This window comes from Podarcis muralis, chromosome 11 (genome assembly GCF_964188315.1).
Source record: "Podarcis muralis chromosome 11, rPodMur119.hap1.1, whole genome shotgun sequence".
NCBI classification, from domain to species: Eukaryota; Metazoa; Chordata; class Lepidosauria; order Squamata; family Lacertidae; genus Podarcis; species Podarcis muralis.
The window spans coordinates 19,666,887-19,685,641 of NC_135665.1; the positions used below are offsets into that span (position 1 = coordinate 19,666,887).

General features: G+C 39.4%; 1 protein-coding gene across 6 annotated transcripts in view; it reads right to left on the minus strand.

The window, feature by feature from the left end:
• Positions 1-1,404: 1,404 nt before the first annotated feature.
• Positions 1,405-18,755, minus strand: part of CSNK1G3 (casein kinase 1 gamma 3) — a 48,353-nt gene continuing 31,002 nt past the window's right edge. Inside the window, exons 12-15 of one of the 6 annotated variants that reach the window (XM_028749519.2) lie at positions 17,908-17,997; positions 11,110-11,216; positions 10,128-10,151; positions 1,405-1,610 (exon numbers count right to left, since the gene is read on the minus strand). In XM_028749519.2, the coding sequence (XP_028605352.1) occupies positions 1,556-1,610; positions 10,128-10,151; positions 11,110-11,216; positions 17,908-17,997 (276 nt within the window). In that variant the 3' untranslated portion in view covers positions 1,405-1,555. Of the gene's footprint in view, positions 1,611-10,127; positions 10,152-11,109; positions 11,217-17,901; positions 17,998-18,755 lie in introns of all 6 variants that reach the window. The other 5 variants (XM_028749516.2, XM_028749521.2, XM_077936096.1 and 2 more) reach the window with 5 other exon arrangements.

Sequence of the window (18,755 nt, forward strand, 5' to 3'; positions counted from 1 at the left end):
GTGTTCTTATGTGCACCTAATTTCAAGACAATGCACTGCACTTTTGGCTGTTAAGGGAAAAAAATAAATTACAAAACAATCCCTGTAAATGCAATAATGAATCCAAAGGTGTGCATTTATCGATTTTAATACACATTTTGAATGTTACCACAAGATATTAAAAATAAATAAGTATGCCCAAAGGCATGCACTGATAGACAAAGTTATTAAAAGTTAGCTCTAGGAGGCTCTTTTTAAAAGGAAACAAACCATTGAGTTTTGGTCAACAAATCTGTCTAGCCATTTTACTTCCTTTGCTCCATTCTCCACATGATGCTGGCAGCTAAACATGACAAAAGCACACCTCTGTCATTATGGCTTTAAATGAAACAATGGGGGGGGCTGCCTTTTCTACTGAACAGTTCACTTGTTCATAATACAGGCACTTCAAGGAGCTATGAGGAAAGTACCTGACCAAGGCTATTAACTGCTTCTTAGTGTCGCAATATTTCACCAAAGCGTAAGAAAGTTCCAGGAACCCCCGGCTGTGATCAGGAACTAAGGGCTAGCATTCATTAAAGGCAGTATTACATCCAATCCATTTCTTTTCTTAAATCAAATAGCAAAATAATTTACAAACAGACCTAAATTTTGTTACATGGCACATCCAGACCTTCACCTTGAAACTTGTTATTCAGCACTAGCTTTTGATTAATTCTTTTTGAATGTATTCCCCGATTCATGTTCACAGTTATTTCCTTGTAGTGTGTTTTTTCATAACTCCTAAGCATCTTTCTGTTGAAGTTTCAGCCTTTGTGTCGGACATAACTGGAAGCACAACTTGCATTATACAAACATTATTTCTGTACAAGCACTATTGCCACTTCTACTACACTGCATTTCAATTAGAGGCACAACAAAAGCTGAGTTTTAAATCCAGATTTTACCAACAGTGATTCACCTGCTCCCCTAGAAACCACAGCACAGACTTTTGGCATCAGAGGACTCCTTCTCTTGCTTCTGTCTCAGTACCACTGGGCAGTGACTGTACCATGTTTTCTGATAGGATTTAATGGTAACAATTTTGCAAATGCAGTACCTTCAAAGCAATGGGGGAGGGGGAAATCAATGCAAGTGTTACTGACAAAAGAAATCTTAAAGTAAGACGTATTTCAAATGTTTGGGTAGTTATGCTTTCATGTCCATTGTTCTCTGAAAAATCACCTGCTTTCGGTATGGCATCAGAAAAACCTCAGCACATGCCAGGTTTATGAAACATCTGGTCTTCAGCTAATCACTGCTAATGTTTTCTATGACAGTTTAGTTTTGCTGGAGGAAAGAGCAGCATTTTTTCCCCATTGGTCCAGTATCTTAGTGGTCAAATATATACTCATGTGGACACAGATTTAAAGCTTCCAGAAGAGATGATCCAAACTAAATATGTTGAACCACCAAATCAAAGCAAGTATGAGGACCTTCTCATTGAAATAGGGGTGCCAGAAAAACGTGTGGTCACTAATCACGATATAGCAGATGAGCAAGTAAGTAATTCCCCATGGTCTGCCTTCTTCCAAAGTCATTTGTGACGCTGAATGGTTTTCCTTTTCCTTCGCTTGAAAAAACAGCAGCACCTGCAATTGTGAAATGAAAACAGTCTTACATGCAGAACAAGGCATCTCTGACATAAATATCATGCTTATCTAAATACAGTTAAGTAAATTAAGCCAGTTCAAAGCAGGTTAAAGACAAATCACATTGACTTATAGGGAAATAAGTGTAATAAAGCAGACTTCTAAAACATTTCATCATCTGATATCAATGCAGATGGTGCAATGAAGGTGGTATAGTTATGTGGAATCAACATCTACGAGGGGGAAAATAAGCACAACACAAGACAACAGATCCCTGTATGTTGGTTTCATTAGCTACTAACAAACACTATATGAACTAGGCATGGCAATGTTTGAACATAAATCTGTAGTCATCAGTGGGCATATTTTGTGTGGCTTTGGGGGCTGGTTTATCTGTTGTTATTTTTTAAGCATGTGATGCCGTTGAATCTTTTGCTTTTGACATAAGCAACATGTGTCTGAATCAAGAGAATGGCTTGTAGGAATGGCTTTCACTTTTTAAGGTTTTGTCTATATAGTGAAGAATTACTTATATAGCCTCTTTTACCATTTGATAGTGTTAACGCCATCAGTAAGTGATAAATGTTGACAGTCACATTATAGCATTATGGGTAGCCAAACAGTAAAGAGAGGTGGTAGATGTTTGTACCAGTTTATTCACTGGTATCATAACGTTTCATCCAACTTCTCTCAGGTCTTTATACAGGACATGGAGCAGGCTATGTCCCCACTCTAGCAAAGGAATAGAGCAAGAATGTGTTCCTGCCTTTGTGCAAGCAACCAAGCGGCTTAGGCATTAAAGTGTGAAATGTCAAAAGATGAACATTACAGCAAAATCCTGAATGTCTGAGTAAAAATGACACTGCTAACTTCTAAAACATTGCAAAGTTGGGGATCTCTGCCCCATATCCGTTCAGTATTCTTTAACATCAATACAGAATTGTAACTGCACCCTGTAGTATGCTGCAAAATAAGTCCCAGGATGACAAGCAAAAATCCCCTTTTCCCCTTTCAACAGCCTATACAGACTATGCTACAGAACATGAGACCCATTTCTAAGTATTAGAGAAAAGGCCACTGAAGACACAGTATTGTCTTAAGAGACACGGGTCGTACAACTGACCACACTCTCCCTTACTGAGTGTGAATTTCCTCTGTTCATTTAAACTTGGCACCACCATTAATCAGGGTTCATGCTAACCCCAGTAAGGCCAGCAGAGGAAAAGTGGGAGGCAAATTCACACTCAAGAAAAGCTGCCACCAGCCAGTGTACTCAATGATGAACAAGAAGGTTCAAAGGGTAAGACAATGTATGGTTTGCATAAATTATATGATCTGCATACTCCCCTTCATTCGAGGATCACAGGGTGGCTTACAATATAAAAACACAAAAAATACATACCATTGTAACAAAGAAAAACACCACCCTTCACAGTTTAAAAGGCCATAGACTGTTTAGTTGGCCAAAGGCCTGGAAGAGGAATGTTTTTGCCTGGCACCTAAAGATATGTAACAAGGGTGCCAGGAGAGCGTCTCTGGGGAGAGTATCCCCTAAAAGGGGAGCCAACACAGAAAATACCCATTCTCCTGTTGCTGCCCTCCAGAGCTCTTGCGGAAAAGGCACACAAAGAAGGCCCTTATATGATGGTTGCAGGATCCAGGATGGTTCATATGAGGAGAGGTGGTCCTGGAGGTATTGAGTTCCTCAGCGGTTTAAGGCTTTCTAGGTCAAAACCAATTGGGCCTGGAAACTAATTGGCAGTGCAGTAGGATCAGCAACCTGGCTGCTGAATTCTGCACCAACTAAAGTTTCTGAACTGTCTTCAGAGGCAGCTCCATGTATAATGCGTTGCAGTAATCTAACCTAGAGGTTAACAGAAGTTAAGCTATCCCTGTGTCCAGATAGGGGCGTAGCTGTGGCACTAGGCAAAGCTGGGGCACTAGGCAAAGCACTCTGCGCCACCAAGACCACTTGAGCTTCACACGACAGCAATCGATCCAGGAGTACTCCCAAACAGTGTACCAGCTCCTTCAGAGGAAGTGTAATCCCACCCATCCAATCTAGGGAACCACCCATTAACAGTGCCTCAGTCTTGTCATGCTAAAATGACAGTCAATTTTGGAAGGCTTGCTTGAATGAAGATATTACGCAAATTCAAAAGTGGTTAACTTCGGATATATTAATAGTAGCCCAATTTCTGATTATAGCCAACTGAAAATAGGCTGAACCCCAACCATATCAAAGGGGCTTAATAAAATCTGGGTGATTCTGAGAAGCATAATTCTAAGTATTGTAAATTCAAACATTGTTTAACCTCAGTGGATTTGACTAATCTCTACTTTAAGTGGCTTAGTACTGTGTATTTTATTCCTGCTTTTTTGTGTTTTGTTCTACTGTTTTATTTGTGACTTTGGGTGCATTTTTATTTCATTTTATTTGCTAGACCACCTTTGTTATTAGGTGACCTAAAAATAATCTAGTGAAATAAAAAAATATGAGGAACAAGGAGGGCACACCAGGTTTGGGAAGGCTGATGTAAACAATTATCAAAACACATTACGATAAGACTTGAAGAAACTGATGCTAATACATGCATAACACTATCCTCAACATCACCCTGTTTATTTGGACAAATACATATTTCATAAAACGTTGTAACTGCTTTGTTTGCATTAAAAAGATATTCACACAACTGTAGAATACCAGTTGCAGCCAATGATATGTTCTTAACTATAAATGGTCACTAGAGGGCCTCACTTTCCCATGTATAACACACAGTTACTATTCTGAGGCGTTCTACTATCTATCCCCTTTGAGGCAGAAATTCCAAGTCTGTGAGAAAAGTAGATACATACTCATGACCTGTAACACAAAAGAAGGCATTTATAGTCTACATGAACTTATACTGCCCTAGTTCTAAAGGCTATAAAATGATTTAGGACTTAATTGCTTTGTGCAAACAGTAGTTAACTATTTTCAGGACCTTTGTTCTCACTGCAGGCAAATGCATGCAAAACTAAACTGCCCTGTGCAATGTCATGGGTCTATAATATAGTTGATTTAACAACTTGTCTGCTCCCCACCTACAAAGTAAAGTGTCAAATCTTGCCGAGGCTGAGAGCCAAGGCATGGGAAAGGAAATCTCCTTTTCCCTTAACATCTCTATATGTGACCTTTCCCATCATTTACTTTTAAGATGTGCCTGCACTTCAGGATTTTCCAGGTCTATTTTATAGGCTTTTAATTTCTTGTTGCTTACATCAACTTTGGCTTTGGTTGTCTAATTGTTTTCAGGAGCTTTTCCTCCTCTCTTAGGCTTACAGTCATCAAGTTCTGCTGGGGTAACTCATCTGTTTCTTGGAAAGCATGCTAACCTTTTAAACAACAACAACTACTGAATTTCTATATGCCTGGAAAACATGATTGTTCCAGCCAAATGATGGGGGTGTGGAGATACAAATATGCATCAAAGAGCTGCAAAATAAAGCCACAAGCCAGGCTTATCTAGATGAGACAGCCTCAAAGTACTGGAAACCCTTAAGTTTGCAGGAGTACAGAAACAGCTCAGTGAGGACTGCGCCTGCTCAGTGGGTGCAGAACACACTGCCTGTTGTAAAGAAAGTGGTCCTAAAAACATGGGGCAGGGAGAATGAAATATTCTGGAAGAGAGCATGGCTGACTGTAAACATGAACAGGAGCACTGCACACTGCAACATGTTATTGGTTTCACATGCCCCTTCTGTCTCTGATATTCAATTTGATATTTCCCACACCATTAAATAGCAGGCAGCAAACATTCCACTCCTATTCCTATGCCTCTAAGGGCTGGTCCAGGCCAATTCCCAACAAGGAGGCAATATTTGTAGAGAGCAACAAAAACAGACAGCATAGCTCAGGCTGAAGGGGGACTCAGACCCCAGATGCACTCTTGGTGGCAGCTACTGGTGCTCTTTTACCAGGCTTGTTGTCAGTAGTTGCCAAGAGACCAACCTCCTGACATGAACTCCAAGAAATGCCCAACCAGGCTGAATCCTGTTGCCAGGCCTACAACTGGTTTTTTAAAAAAACCAAAGGGAATTTCACGAAAAACTCCCAAAGTATTTAGAATTCCACCTGAAATATATGTTGCGTTTCAAGGTGACTTCCTTTCCAGGTGAACAGAAGTTTAAATACCGATGGTAAACTATGGTAGCCAAATGTGATTTAGAGCTAAGAAAGCCAGTCAACAATTATTTATATTTTCCAAAGGACTCAAAGTGTGAATATTGAAATACTACAGAGCCTATGATAACAGGGATAACAGTGGGTTGTTAGTAAGCTTATTTGTCCATTTACAACAAATGAAGGACACACACGCATACAGAATACTAGAAGGTATTCCAAGAAAGAAAACAAAGAGAGAGACAGATTTAGGAAGCAGAATTTTAAGAAAGGGCTACCCAGGGGGGGAAAACCCTGAGAGGATGAAGTGAGAACATTTGGTCCTTTGTCATTTCCTCCTCCTCACATGCAGAGCCACACACCTATGAATCTCCTATTTCCCATGTTTTCTCCCACTTTATCTCGTGTAATTACTAATGGGTGGTGGAAAGGTACGGTAACAGACAGACAGGAGCAGATGACTCAAATCAGTTACCAATCAAACCGCCAAGAAAAGGTTGGATTGAGCTAACAAATAGATGTAAAGATTGGCCAACATCTCCATTCTAATAGAAAAAGCAGCTAACCCACCTACCCAACTCCCTCCCCTTCCCCACTCTTCTCAGTACTGAGAAATGAAGCAAAGGATAGTAGCTGTCAGGAAGGCATGCTTCCTAGTACTGTACATGCTTCACCACTTCAAGGAAAAGGGATACAACGTGGGGAAGGAACGCAGAACATGTGCATTTCTCCAGCATCTCAAATGAACTCCACCTCACTGCTCAGTCTCAGGGAGAATAAAGATGAAGGATTATAGCTCAGAGTAGCTGTTTTGCATGCAAAACATCCTGGGTTCAATGCTCTGCAAACACTAGGTAGGGCTGGGAGAGATTCCTGCCTGAAACTCTGAGGAGTCACTGGCAGTCAATGTAGACAATATTGAGTTAGATGGACCAATGGCCTGACTCCTATGCTCCTTTCTGGCCTTCAGTTAATCTCTAAACTGGATCAATGCTTCTATAAGATACAGTGAAATTGCCTGGGAGGAGGAAGCTACTTTCATTAGTGAAAAGGAAACTGGTGGCTTAGGCTGTGAGGCTTTGAATCAGGGTGTCTGAATGAAATCAAGGCAATTTAACTCATGATTTGAATCAGGAAGAAGAAGAAGAAGAAGAAGAAGAAGAAGAAGAAGAAGAAGAAGAAGAAGAAGAAGAAGAAGAAGAAGAAAGTATGAAGATTATTGCATCAAAACAATGGTGTAAATCTGACTACTAAACCATGTTATTTTACAGTTAGTACTTTTACACTTTTCATTCTTACCACTAGACTTTGCATTCCTTTGCCACACAATATATGCATTGCATAGGTTTTCTATGTTTAGCCTAGAGACGGAATGCTTTTAAAATATTCTCCTATATAGTCTTTCTTATAACCAGCACTTGTTTAATACATTAACGGTGCAATCCCATGCAGATCCACTCAGAAGTAAGTGCCACTGAGTTCAGTGGGCTTACTCCTAGGCAAGTGGATATAAACTGCTGTCCAAATTTGAGAGTATTTCAAGTGGTCAAATGTGGTACCCTCTAGAAGTTGTTCGACTGCAACTCCCATTATCCCTGCTCACTGGTCATGCTGGTCAGTGATGATGGGACTTGTAGTCCAACATCTTGAGGGCAACATAGATTACCCCTAGAATATAGTAACATGCACATTCAACTGCTTTATATTCACTTCTTTCCAATGTTGCTTAATTCTGCTTCAGTGCCTTGGCCCAGTCCTACTCTAAAAAATATATATAGTAAATTCAAATGAAGTGTTCATGGCTGCTAGGTAGGGTTTCTTTTTACAATCAAGCAACATAAAAATATGAAATAAATGAAATAGGTAGGGTGGGCAGGTGAAAAAAGAGACAAGGGTCCTGCAGTTTTAACTGTTACATAGAAGAGGAATTTCAGCAAGCATAGTTTGCATAACTCCATCACAGATTGAAGTAATGTAAGATAGCTACTGGATGGACTAGAGCAGGGGTAGACAACCTAAGGCCCATGGGCCGTACGCAGCCCAATCGCCTTCTCAATCCGGCCCACGGACGGTCTAGGAACCAGCGTGTTTTTACATGAGTAGAATGTGTCCTTTTATTTAAAATGCATCTCTGGGTTATTTGTGGGGCCTGCCTGATGTTTTTACATGAGTAGAATGTGTCCTTTTATTTAAAATTCATCTCTGGGTTATTTGTGGGGCCTGCCCAGTGTTTTTACATGAGTAGAATGTGTCCTTTTATTTAAAGTGCATTTCTGGGTTATTTGTGGGGCACAGGAATTTGTTGTTGTTTTTTCCCCAAAAAATATAGTCCGGCCCACCACATGGTCTAAGGGACGGTGTACCGGCCCCCTGCTGAAAAAGGTTGCTGACCCCTGGACTAGAGCAACTTATGTTAATCAAGATTTAAATGAAATGGATATGGTCGGTAGGCAGATCATAAATATTCATCTTTTGAGAAATTATCCAATGGGTTTTTATTTATGTAGAAATGTCTCTTTTTCCCCTCCAAAATGGGCATTTCTCCCTATTGCACTTAGGCAGTAAGTAACCTGTCACTCAAGGAACTACCCTTTGTAGTTTGGGAGGTTTTTTCCCCTAACTCCTCAATGTTGGTGGGGTTTTTGGAACAATGTGAGAAGTTGATTTTTTTCCCCAGCTGGTTCCATTGATGTCTTCCAATCTAACTCTAGGACATAATCATAAACAATATCCAAGGTTATGGAAGGACTATACCTGCCACTGACTCTGCTGGCATTACGACACCTATTTGCACAGGCATTAAAAAAAATATGCTAGCATTAGTTTGTTGTTTTAAGGAGTCCTGCTGACTCCATAATGTATTTTTTATGATTGAGCTACCATTAAGTTTGTTTTATCTGTTCTGCACAGCTCTTAGGTCATCTGTACTTTAATTGATTAGTAACCTGCCCTAAAATCTGGCTATAGGGCTGAATAAAAGTATATTAAATAAACAAATAAGGTGACGCAAAAGCTGTGGAACTGCACATGAACAATTTCCACATGTACACAATAGTTCACAGAGACTTGACATATACACAGTTCAAGAAGAAATGTTCTCTAGTCATTTGCACTTCCCACTACTGTTGACATCAACATGAGCAAGAGCCAGCATGAAAGAACTTCCCACATTCATCCCAGGTTTCTGCAAAGATAAAGCTAGCTGAGAGCTCATTTGTACTGAAAAGGGATGACTGCGATACCATACGTGATGCATGTAAGGATGTCATCAGTGATAGGATCTTTTCAGTCAGTGCGGCAATGCTTCTTTTGAAATGCATCTTTGCCTGCTTGTTCTGGACTGCATGGAATTTTTTCCTAGGCAGGCGCAAAACTTTCACTTCAAATTGCAGCCAGAGGCGCACTATTTTTGTGACAAGGTTTTGCACAAAGTCTGATTATCATTCCCAGTTCTAGATAGGATATATTATTGGTCCATCCCTCAAAGATTGTTCTTCTCTGAATGAGATGAACAAAGCAGTATTTTCACTTTTATGATTTATTTTATTTGCCATGACTATTGTGTACCTGACACCATGCTTGTTCTGCAGCTTTACTGAGGCAGGTTTACACAGCTTTCATCAATGTATTTTAGGCTGTTGACCTCTACCAATATATTTATGTTCGCTTGTATATTATTATAGCCCATGTTTAAACAAATACACTGGATTATGTTGTTTTAACCTTAATATGCCTCTAGAAAATGCCCCTATGTCTCCCACTTGTCTGGTACAAATACCAAACAACAGAAGTTTGACAAGCTCTTCCACCACTTTAGAAAATCTGCCATTTAGTTATAGGGTTAGTAAATCAGTATGATAAAAATTAGCTTTGTGCACAGATTGCATTCAGCAATGAAGTCAAGGAACACGCAAAAGTATGAATTTGAGAAATGCAAATGTACACAGGTTGAGCTATCAGTTAGCAAATAATTACCAATGACTAAACTTTCATAAATATCTGCTATAACTTAGTGGCAATAGTGCTTTAATTGTTTATGATGTTAGCACCTAAAAAAAAATAGTCTGCCCTCTATAATGGCATAGGTAAACTACTGCATATAATCATTGACATTAAAACAAAAATTTAGAAGTATTAGATAAAAGTACACCAAGATTTGAAAAACAAGCAGAAACAGAAGCAGGCAAAAGTGCTCCTCAATAAGGTAGTAAGTTTCTCATGTTAAAAAAGACCAATAGCAAAAGCCATTAGAATTCATTTGTAATGGTTTTCCAATTGTACTTTGCTCTTGAGAGCTCTTTTGTTTTTAAAATGCTCTGGAGCCTTTTTCTGCCTGCCTGCACTTTAGAACTCACCACATGTTCAACACTTTCTGGCAGCTAATACAAAGAAAATACAAAGGGGAAAGAGAATCAGAATGCTATCCATTGTAAAAGTGCTGCATTTTGCATATATAACATAACACCGAAGTTATCAAGAACCAAAACAATATTTTACAGCACAACAAATGCACAAACTTTCCTTCTTTGCTATGCAATTCGCTTTGCTAAATTTTCAATGAGGGCATAATTATACCCTAAAAGTGTCCCATGCCCGCATGCAAAGGGGTTCTTTTAGGTGTCAATAAAGCCCTATTCCTTTTACCACTACCACATCACTGGAGTATGAAGATCTTGAGTTATTTGGAGTTAAGAGAAAAGGGTACTTACATGGGTTTATGAAAAGATGCACCTACCTCCAATTTACTGTACTAATCAGGTGGAGGAGCGAAGAACTATGCTCTGTTGAGTCCCTAGAAAAGGGACTCAAGCTGCAGCCTTCCCTAGTGAATAGCTGCACTCATTTGCATTCTTTTGGGTAAGTAGTTTTGAGAGCTTTCTAAGTTAAAAAGTGACAAATACAGGCAGCGATTGGATTTGAAGCACTTCAGCTCAACACGCATGGTCACATGTACCTTGGGGGCCCTGCGATTTGGAAAGCTGCATCTAAAGCGCACCATAATGCCCCTACTGGGTAGTACTATGACACTGCCCATTTTAAGCAACAAAAATCCCTCCCGTGTCAAGTATTTGTTCCCTCCAATCTGTCCTATTGTGAAAACCAGGTACTGAAAAACTAAAAGGCTCCTATGCCTTGGAGGTTTTGCATTGTGTGGAAATAACAAAACCTCACTTTTTAACAAGTTTAAATGCAAAACTATTGCAGCAGTTTGTGATTTGCTAGTTAAAATTATGAACTAAGAATAGTGGAAATTACACTTGAAAAGACAGACTAACTCACACATTCAGTACCAAATTATGGTAACATAGCGATTATTTTGTATAAGACAATACGTACTTTGTTTCGTCCATTACTTCCACTTCTGTAGGGGCTGTGATGGGTGCATTTGAACGTCCTGCAGTAGGATCATCTGTGTTGAGCTCTCCATTTGTTGAGCTTACAACCTGCAATTACAAGCATTTCCAAAAATCAGACACTTGTAAATGCCCATATTAGGTGTAATATTTGTTTCATAGCATAAGGAGCTGAAATTAGTACATTAATGCGTTACTTCTAGGTTATAACTATTTTTCCATTCAAGCCTCGTGCATAGTTTTACTAAACTTTCTCCAACTGCTTGTAGAAAAAGCCATCTACAAAAAAAATGACTAGTTAAAGGAGAAAAAAGTGAAGAACTACTATGTTTAGCAATAAAGGATTTGCCGTAAATTGCAACAGCTATTACTATGAAGTACAGCTTTAACTTCAAGCATTGGCAACATTCAGTGGCGCCTCCTGTGGCAACTTGTAAATGCCAGCTGAAAACTTTTCTATTCTGCCAGGCCTATGCAGGCAATGGTTTCCTGGTCTTTTTCCTGAACTTTATTGTTTTTTAATTTGTTTTAAACTTTGTGTGTTTTTATGTATTCTTGTTTTTACTGTGGTAAACTACTCTGATATACTTTTGTAATATAGGAGTATATAAATATTTTTATAAATAAAATAAATTCTACAAAAAGGAGAATGAAGGCTTGTCCTATGAATGTCCTGTGAAGGGCCATTTCAATGAAGGTACATGTCCACAAAAACATAATGAATATGCTACCAAACACTCTTCAAGCCTTTTCTGCTTCTGAGTATACTTTCACCTTAGTAAACAAGCGGTGCAATTTCTACCAAAGGGTGGAATTAAACATCACACTATACCAACTTCCTGTGTGTGCAAGAATTTCGCATGCCAGATGGAATGATCTCCTCTCCCCCTTTCTGTGTGCCATTCTCCCACCCCGCCATAGCCAATTTCTAGGGCGCAGCAATGGGGAAAGCCCCACTGTGAAAGCAGAAGTCCTTGCACAGGGCTTCCACTGACAGGGAACATTGTGTTAATCCCATCCATAACATCCAAACATCTGCTTTGCTTGCTACATGCCTCATGGTATTACCAAAGATCTGGGGAAAACTTTTGGGGGGGGAGGGGTGTGTATTTCAAGAAATCAAATTAATATAAACCTGACTTGTTCATTACAAAAACCATAAAGCATCAGCTAGTTTTCAGTCTTGTTGGCTACAGGGGTCTGTTTCACCAGCACATTCTGTTGAGGGAATGCTCTTCATGAAGCAGTACCCAGCAGGACTGAACCTCACCAGCCAGCTCATCTTTAGACATCACCTAGTTGATGGATAGGGAAATGGCAGGTCAAGATTGGTCTGTGGACCAGCCCTAAAGCAACAGCAAACTGGGAGCCTATAGTAAAGGTAAAGGGGCCCCTGACCATTAGGTCCAGTAGTGGACGACTCTGGGGTTGCAGCGCTCATCTTGCTTTATTGGCCAAGGGAGCCGGCATACAGCTTCCAGGTCATGTGGCCCGTGGCGAACCAGAGCAGCGCACGGAAACGCCATTTACCTTCCCGCCGGAGCAGTACCTATTTATCTACTTGCACTTTGACGTGCTTTCAAACTGCTAGGTTGGCAGGAGCAGGGACCGAGCAATGGGAGCTCACCCCATCGCAGGGATTCGAACCGCCAACCTTTTGATCAGCAAGTCCTAGGCTCTGTGGTTTAACCCACAGTGCCACCCGCGTCCCACAAGGAAAGAAAATATAAGAAAAGAAAAGCCTATAGGCATGTCTAAAATATTTAGGAAAAACCCCAAGTGAAATCTGCCTCTCACAATAAATAAGATGTCTGGATAATTTGCTGGGGGGGGGGGGGGAGAGAACCATTTTTAAAAAGACCTTTTATAAGTGTTTCAAGTTACTGCAACACAAGAACTGTGAAAGAGACAATTCATCAGAGCTATTCAGCTGACATTTTCAGGAACTAAGGCAAACTTTTGTAAAACAGGAATGTAGGAGGCTAGCTAGTGAAACACTAACAATGAACGGTATGTTTCTTCCAGAAATCAAAGCAAGTGAGAAAAACGGACAGTCAGAAGAATTTTCTTTTTTATGTCTCACATTGACAAGTCAAATAGTGTTAGACAACCAACAAATTTCTCTCCACAACTTGAATCATTCATTCGCTTTAATGGAAGCTAAAGAGACAGAATAAAACTGAGGACAGATTTCCCAAAGCACTATAACCACACGTTTGAGACTTTCAAAAAACCCTAATCACTACCAACAGATGATTTGCTATTCTGTACTTACTAAAATGATAGGTAAATGAGATCAGTGAACTATTTTGAATGCATAAGGTCAAGGCTAAAGCTTTCCATTTTAAGATGCTTTCAGGTGCTTTATAACCGCCGAAGTTAATAATGTAGGCCAGTATCTTCCAACACAATAAAACTATTTTTGAGGCAACAGTACATACGGTCCACCCATTTACAAGAGTGAACACAAAGAACATTTTGCCACACAAGGCTGACCTGCTAGTGATGACGGCAGGTCCTCACGTCGTAGGAGAAGGGATGTGTCTGTTTAGAAGTGTACATTTCCATGAAAGCAACACTAGGTTCCCATTCATAGTTCAAAGAGACAATCTATCTCATTGCTCTGGTACTGGGACCTGACCCTCTCATGCCAACTCTTGGGTTTGTTTAGCACTAGTAGCAAACAATACTGCTGTGCCAGTAAACAATGCTCTCTGCCCGATTCATCTGTGCTGCAAAGGAGATTATAAAGAATGGATTTGCTAACAGCCTCTTATGTAGGATCCTAAATGTTAGCATGCTGAACAAGCAAAAACACAGCACTATAAAAAGGTTCCTAAAATCAAGTGGGATAGAACTGCATAGCTATACTCTATTTGCTGGAATAGGCTATTTTTTAACTACAAATGGCACAAGCCTCTCCTGTGCTGACGTTAAACCAGAAGCACATAGGCTGCATGCTATTGGAAAGTAGTCAAGATTAAAGTTTCAGGTGTCACTATTGAATTAGTTTACTTAAGATTTTTCTTCCTTTACAGAAAAGTTGTATTTGAGATCTCCCACAAGTTGCACATTTTTATTTCAATATTATGATTCATAATAGCTATTCACAACCTTAAACTCCAATTTTGGCTATGAACATTTTATTTGGAAACCCAACCCAACCACTCATTTCAGATGTTACATAACGAAAGATAAATACTCCAAGCTCAAACCTAAAATGGTTCAGTTTGTGTGAAGGTAAATTTATTTATTATCCAGGAACCCAAGAACACCCAAGAAGTTCACAAGGTGAGCTTTTGCAAACATAAGCAGCAAGCCCAACAATATGTTAAATTTATGGGCTTAATTCTTTGTATGCTTTGTAGAAGGATCCTGTAGCAGTTTCTGGTAGTTGTAGTCAGGAATTGGAAACATCTAAGCCATTCAGGAACCTTCTTCAAAGCTCACGGCAACAGAACAGGACTTAAAATATGTCAATAAGTCATATCCAAGGACATCTCCTTTTGTAATTTACTACCTAATTTGAGATGCCCTGAAAAATACAAACCATCATGATTCAACATGGAATAAAGAGTGAATGGGATATGTTTTTAATTATTTGCTAGATTTATATTCCAGCTTGCCATAAAAAAATGTCCATGGCAGCTAGAACTGAAAACACAATAAGAACTTAAACCTAGACTTACTGCATTGCACCTACATATTTCAATGATTCTGATGTAGTCACATATCAGTCATGGCACCATGACTGGACTAATTTCTATAGACAACCGCTATATAAGACTCCAAGCATGTATGGGAAAACTCACCAATTCACTGCACGGGCACACAAAATCCTGACTAAACGAGTATCTTGAAGAATAGTGCTTATAACACATTTATATTACCAAATCATTTGTAGGAAGATCTGCCACAAAATATTGCAGAAACTTCAAGATTAGCAACTTGCAATTTGTTCCTTTTCCATTAAAGCAGGTCATGGAGGTGTCAGACGACAGTGACAGTCATCTCATTCCCTATAATCACCATTACAACACTAGCTTAGTTCCCACCTTTGTCACTATGGCTGTAGCAGAGAACCACTTAACAGACTCTACTGAACAAAAGCAATGAGATCTCTATATAAATGCTAAGTCAAAATGATTCATTTGTACTACTGTGAGGAGTGAGAATGCTCTCACCAAAATTAACAGCAAAAATAAATGGTGGCATTTGGTATTTTACAATGTCATTCATAAAGATCAGCAGTACCTGACAGTTTACCAGTATCAGAAAAATACTCGTGAGTGGACTTGTAAATTACAACAGGCATCACTTTTCGTTACATGGATGTTCAACTCGGGTTTTTTTTTTAAAAAAAAACCCCCAATCTTTCCTCTCAACGAGCCAGCTTTGGGATATTATAGTATTGGATATGATAGTAGGTATTTTGGATTGATAGCTGCAATTCCCTCCTGGCAAGGGAAGTGGATCCATTTGGATGGGCAACCCTTAGAGACTGATGGAAAATATTCCTTCTGAGCTTCTTCTCTGGCATTGTGCAGCCCAAGTGGCTCCTTGGTATTCTGAAGAGCTATGGGATTTGAAGCAAGCTGGATGACTAGAGTGCAAGAGGTACAAGTCTCACCATGAAGCCAACCAAATGCCCATAACCATGCATACCATGTGGCAGTGCAAACAGCAAAGAAGTCACATTTCACAGCCTGCATTGCATCATCTAGTGGGCAGCAAGTTGAACTAACTTGCATGGTCTGGAGGTTACAGACACACTGGCTGCTGTTAACAGACCGGTGACCATTTCAGTGACCAAAACTGACACTTTTACAAGCACCAAATAATGTTCATTTTGCACTTGCAAATAATAATTCACTTTGGAGCTCCCTGCCCATTGGCATTAGGAGGGTAAAGGTAAAGGTAAAGGGACCCCTGACCATTAGGTCCAGTTGTGACCGACTCTGGGGTTGCGGTGCTCATCTCGCTCTTTAGGCCGAGGGAGCCGGCGTTTGACTGCAGACAGCTTCCAGGTCATGTGGCCAGCATGACTAAGCCACTTCTGGCGAACCAGAGCAGTGCACGGAAACGCTGTTTACCTTCCCGCCGGAGCGGTACCTATTTATCTACTTTGATGTGCTTTCGAACTGCTAGGTTGGCAGGAGATTAGGAGGGTACCCACGCTTTAATGTTTTCAGCAATTGCTGAAACCATTTTTGTTTAACTAAGTCTACCAAACATGTAAATGTAACAAATATTTTAATCTGTTGTTTTGTTTTATAATGTGTATTTTAAAAACTGCTCATTTTATACTGGGGAAAAAATCAGGCTCTCTAATTTTTAACATCTGCTTTTATCATTCATTTCAATGCATATTTTATATTTTATGCAAACTGCTTGGAGATTTTGATGATTAAATGGCAAATAAATTTTCTTAAATAGTCTCTGCCTGCTCACTGTGAACTATTGAATCCCAGTTCTGTCTCAACAGCCATTAAAATCGCTCAGTATGGGAAAAGCATTTCTCTTCTATTGTTGTCTAGTACTTGAGACAACAGCATGCTTTAGCTAATCGTGACTATGGCTGGACAAAAATATGTCAGGAAAGTACCTTCTTTCTGTATCAGTGATTTGTAATTATCACAGTGTCATTCAATAATAAAAAGGAAGACCCTCAATTATCCTTGTACAAGCATTAGTGAAACGAAGTACAAGTGTTGGTAGTATTATGGAAACAGCAAGATTAACCAGTGGACCAATATGATTGCAATTAAAGAAGCAAGAGCTACTCAGGTCCTTATTTTAGATGGGGGAAAGGGAGAGCAGAATCTTAGAGAGCTTCCCATCTGCCACTCAATTTTCATGAGGAATTGGAAGCCCATTGAAAAGGGTCAGCGGATTTCAATGATTAGCTTTTATGCATACTCATTCTGTATTTACTGTGAGAAGATTGCTCAATTTTGTCATCAATACCACTAATACGAATTCAATCCCCTCTGTTATGATGGAGCGATAGATACACTTGCAATGAGAAAAAGCAAGCAGAGTATAGTTTCACAAGCTACTTTAGAACATGCACTCCAATTCAGTGACAGCCTTCTAAGTGGAAGATGTGAAGGAGATGCATGTGTTCAAACCTCAGCACTGAAATACTTTACATCCAGACCCTGCGTTAACAAAGGTCACTCCTGCAGCACCCATGTACCACTTAAGAGTTCATCTGTTCTTGTGGCACTAACATATCAGTTACATGAGGAAATGGAAAATGCAGCAGCCAGGCATCCCATTTCCTGGCTGTTTAACAAGAAACACCACTAAAAGAACCAACAGCACTAATAATATGTTTGGGGTGGAAGGACATCTGCACAAGCAAATTAGATATATAATAGCCTCCTATACCAAAACTTATTCCTGGTGGCATAAAGCTTCTTTACGTACATTCCAGTAGCACAATATTTTGCAGATATTCTACAGTCCAAATTCATTTGGCCCCAATGTTATTTCTATCACTACCAATGAGTGTGATTCCATCTGTCAACTCAGTCAACTATACCAAACACTCCCCCCCCAAAAAAAAATTTCCAGATGAGTATTTTTCTACAAGCATTTGTAGAAACGAAGTCAAATTTTGTGTGATCTTTTTAGTAGGGATATTATCACAAAAGGAGCGTGGTTACAAACTTTGTTATGAAGTAGAATTTTCAGCAGAAAACTACACACATGGCGTGTGTGTCCAAGGATATAAAGATGTGGAAATATTCATGCAAATAACAGAAAATACCTGTACCGAGCCACCATGTCTGTCAGCTGCTAGGTGAGCTCTCAAGTGATGGGGATTGGCCTGATGGGGGTCCCAAGCTGCCCTGTGGTCTGTCGACTGCCAGTTATACAATGCATTAAGCATGCATGGAAGAGGAGGAATAAGAACCCAGAACATATTAAACACATCATGCGGCTAATCAGCTGTATTCTACATTAAAATTAAAAAATCACAGGAACACAAGGGCATCTATGCACATGTAGCATTATGCATACATATGTATGTACAGAAAGACACATGTTTAAAGTTTTTTTTAATACATACCAAAAGTAAGTAATTGAAAATGTTCAACAAAAACTTCAAACATGAAACCCCATGCAGAATAGGAATACTTGGGGACATTTGGGGCAGGATAAACTTTGCTTTCTAAAAAGCTCACTTGAATGAGGCATTCTTAAAAACTGAGATCTACAGTACTTCCATAGCATGCACACTCAATACAATACAGATTGTCATAGATACATTGAATATTTGAAAGCTAACATTTAAACCTGCCAAAACTGTTTAATCCAAAGTTTAAAGCAGAAGTTAACATGAGAAACTTAATGTGGTGTTTACACTAATGTACTATTTAATTTTTCTATACAAAATGTAAGAATAAAATGCAATTATTTTGACAGATCCACATTTTTACTTGTGTGTCAAGTCTATTAAGTACACTGAGTCTTGAGCCAGGCTGCACAAACCTACTCATTTTATAGGCACAAGTTACTCTCAGTTTACTTTTGGAAAAAAGCTATCTGTCCTGCTGAAGGAAATAATAGAATAGATGTAACCAGGCCAGGCTGCTACCACTAGTTTTGGTTCAAAAAATA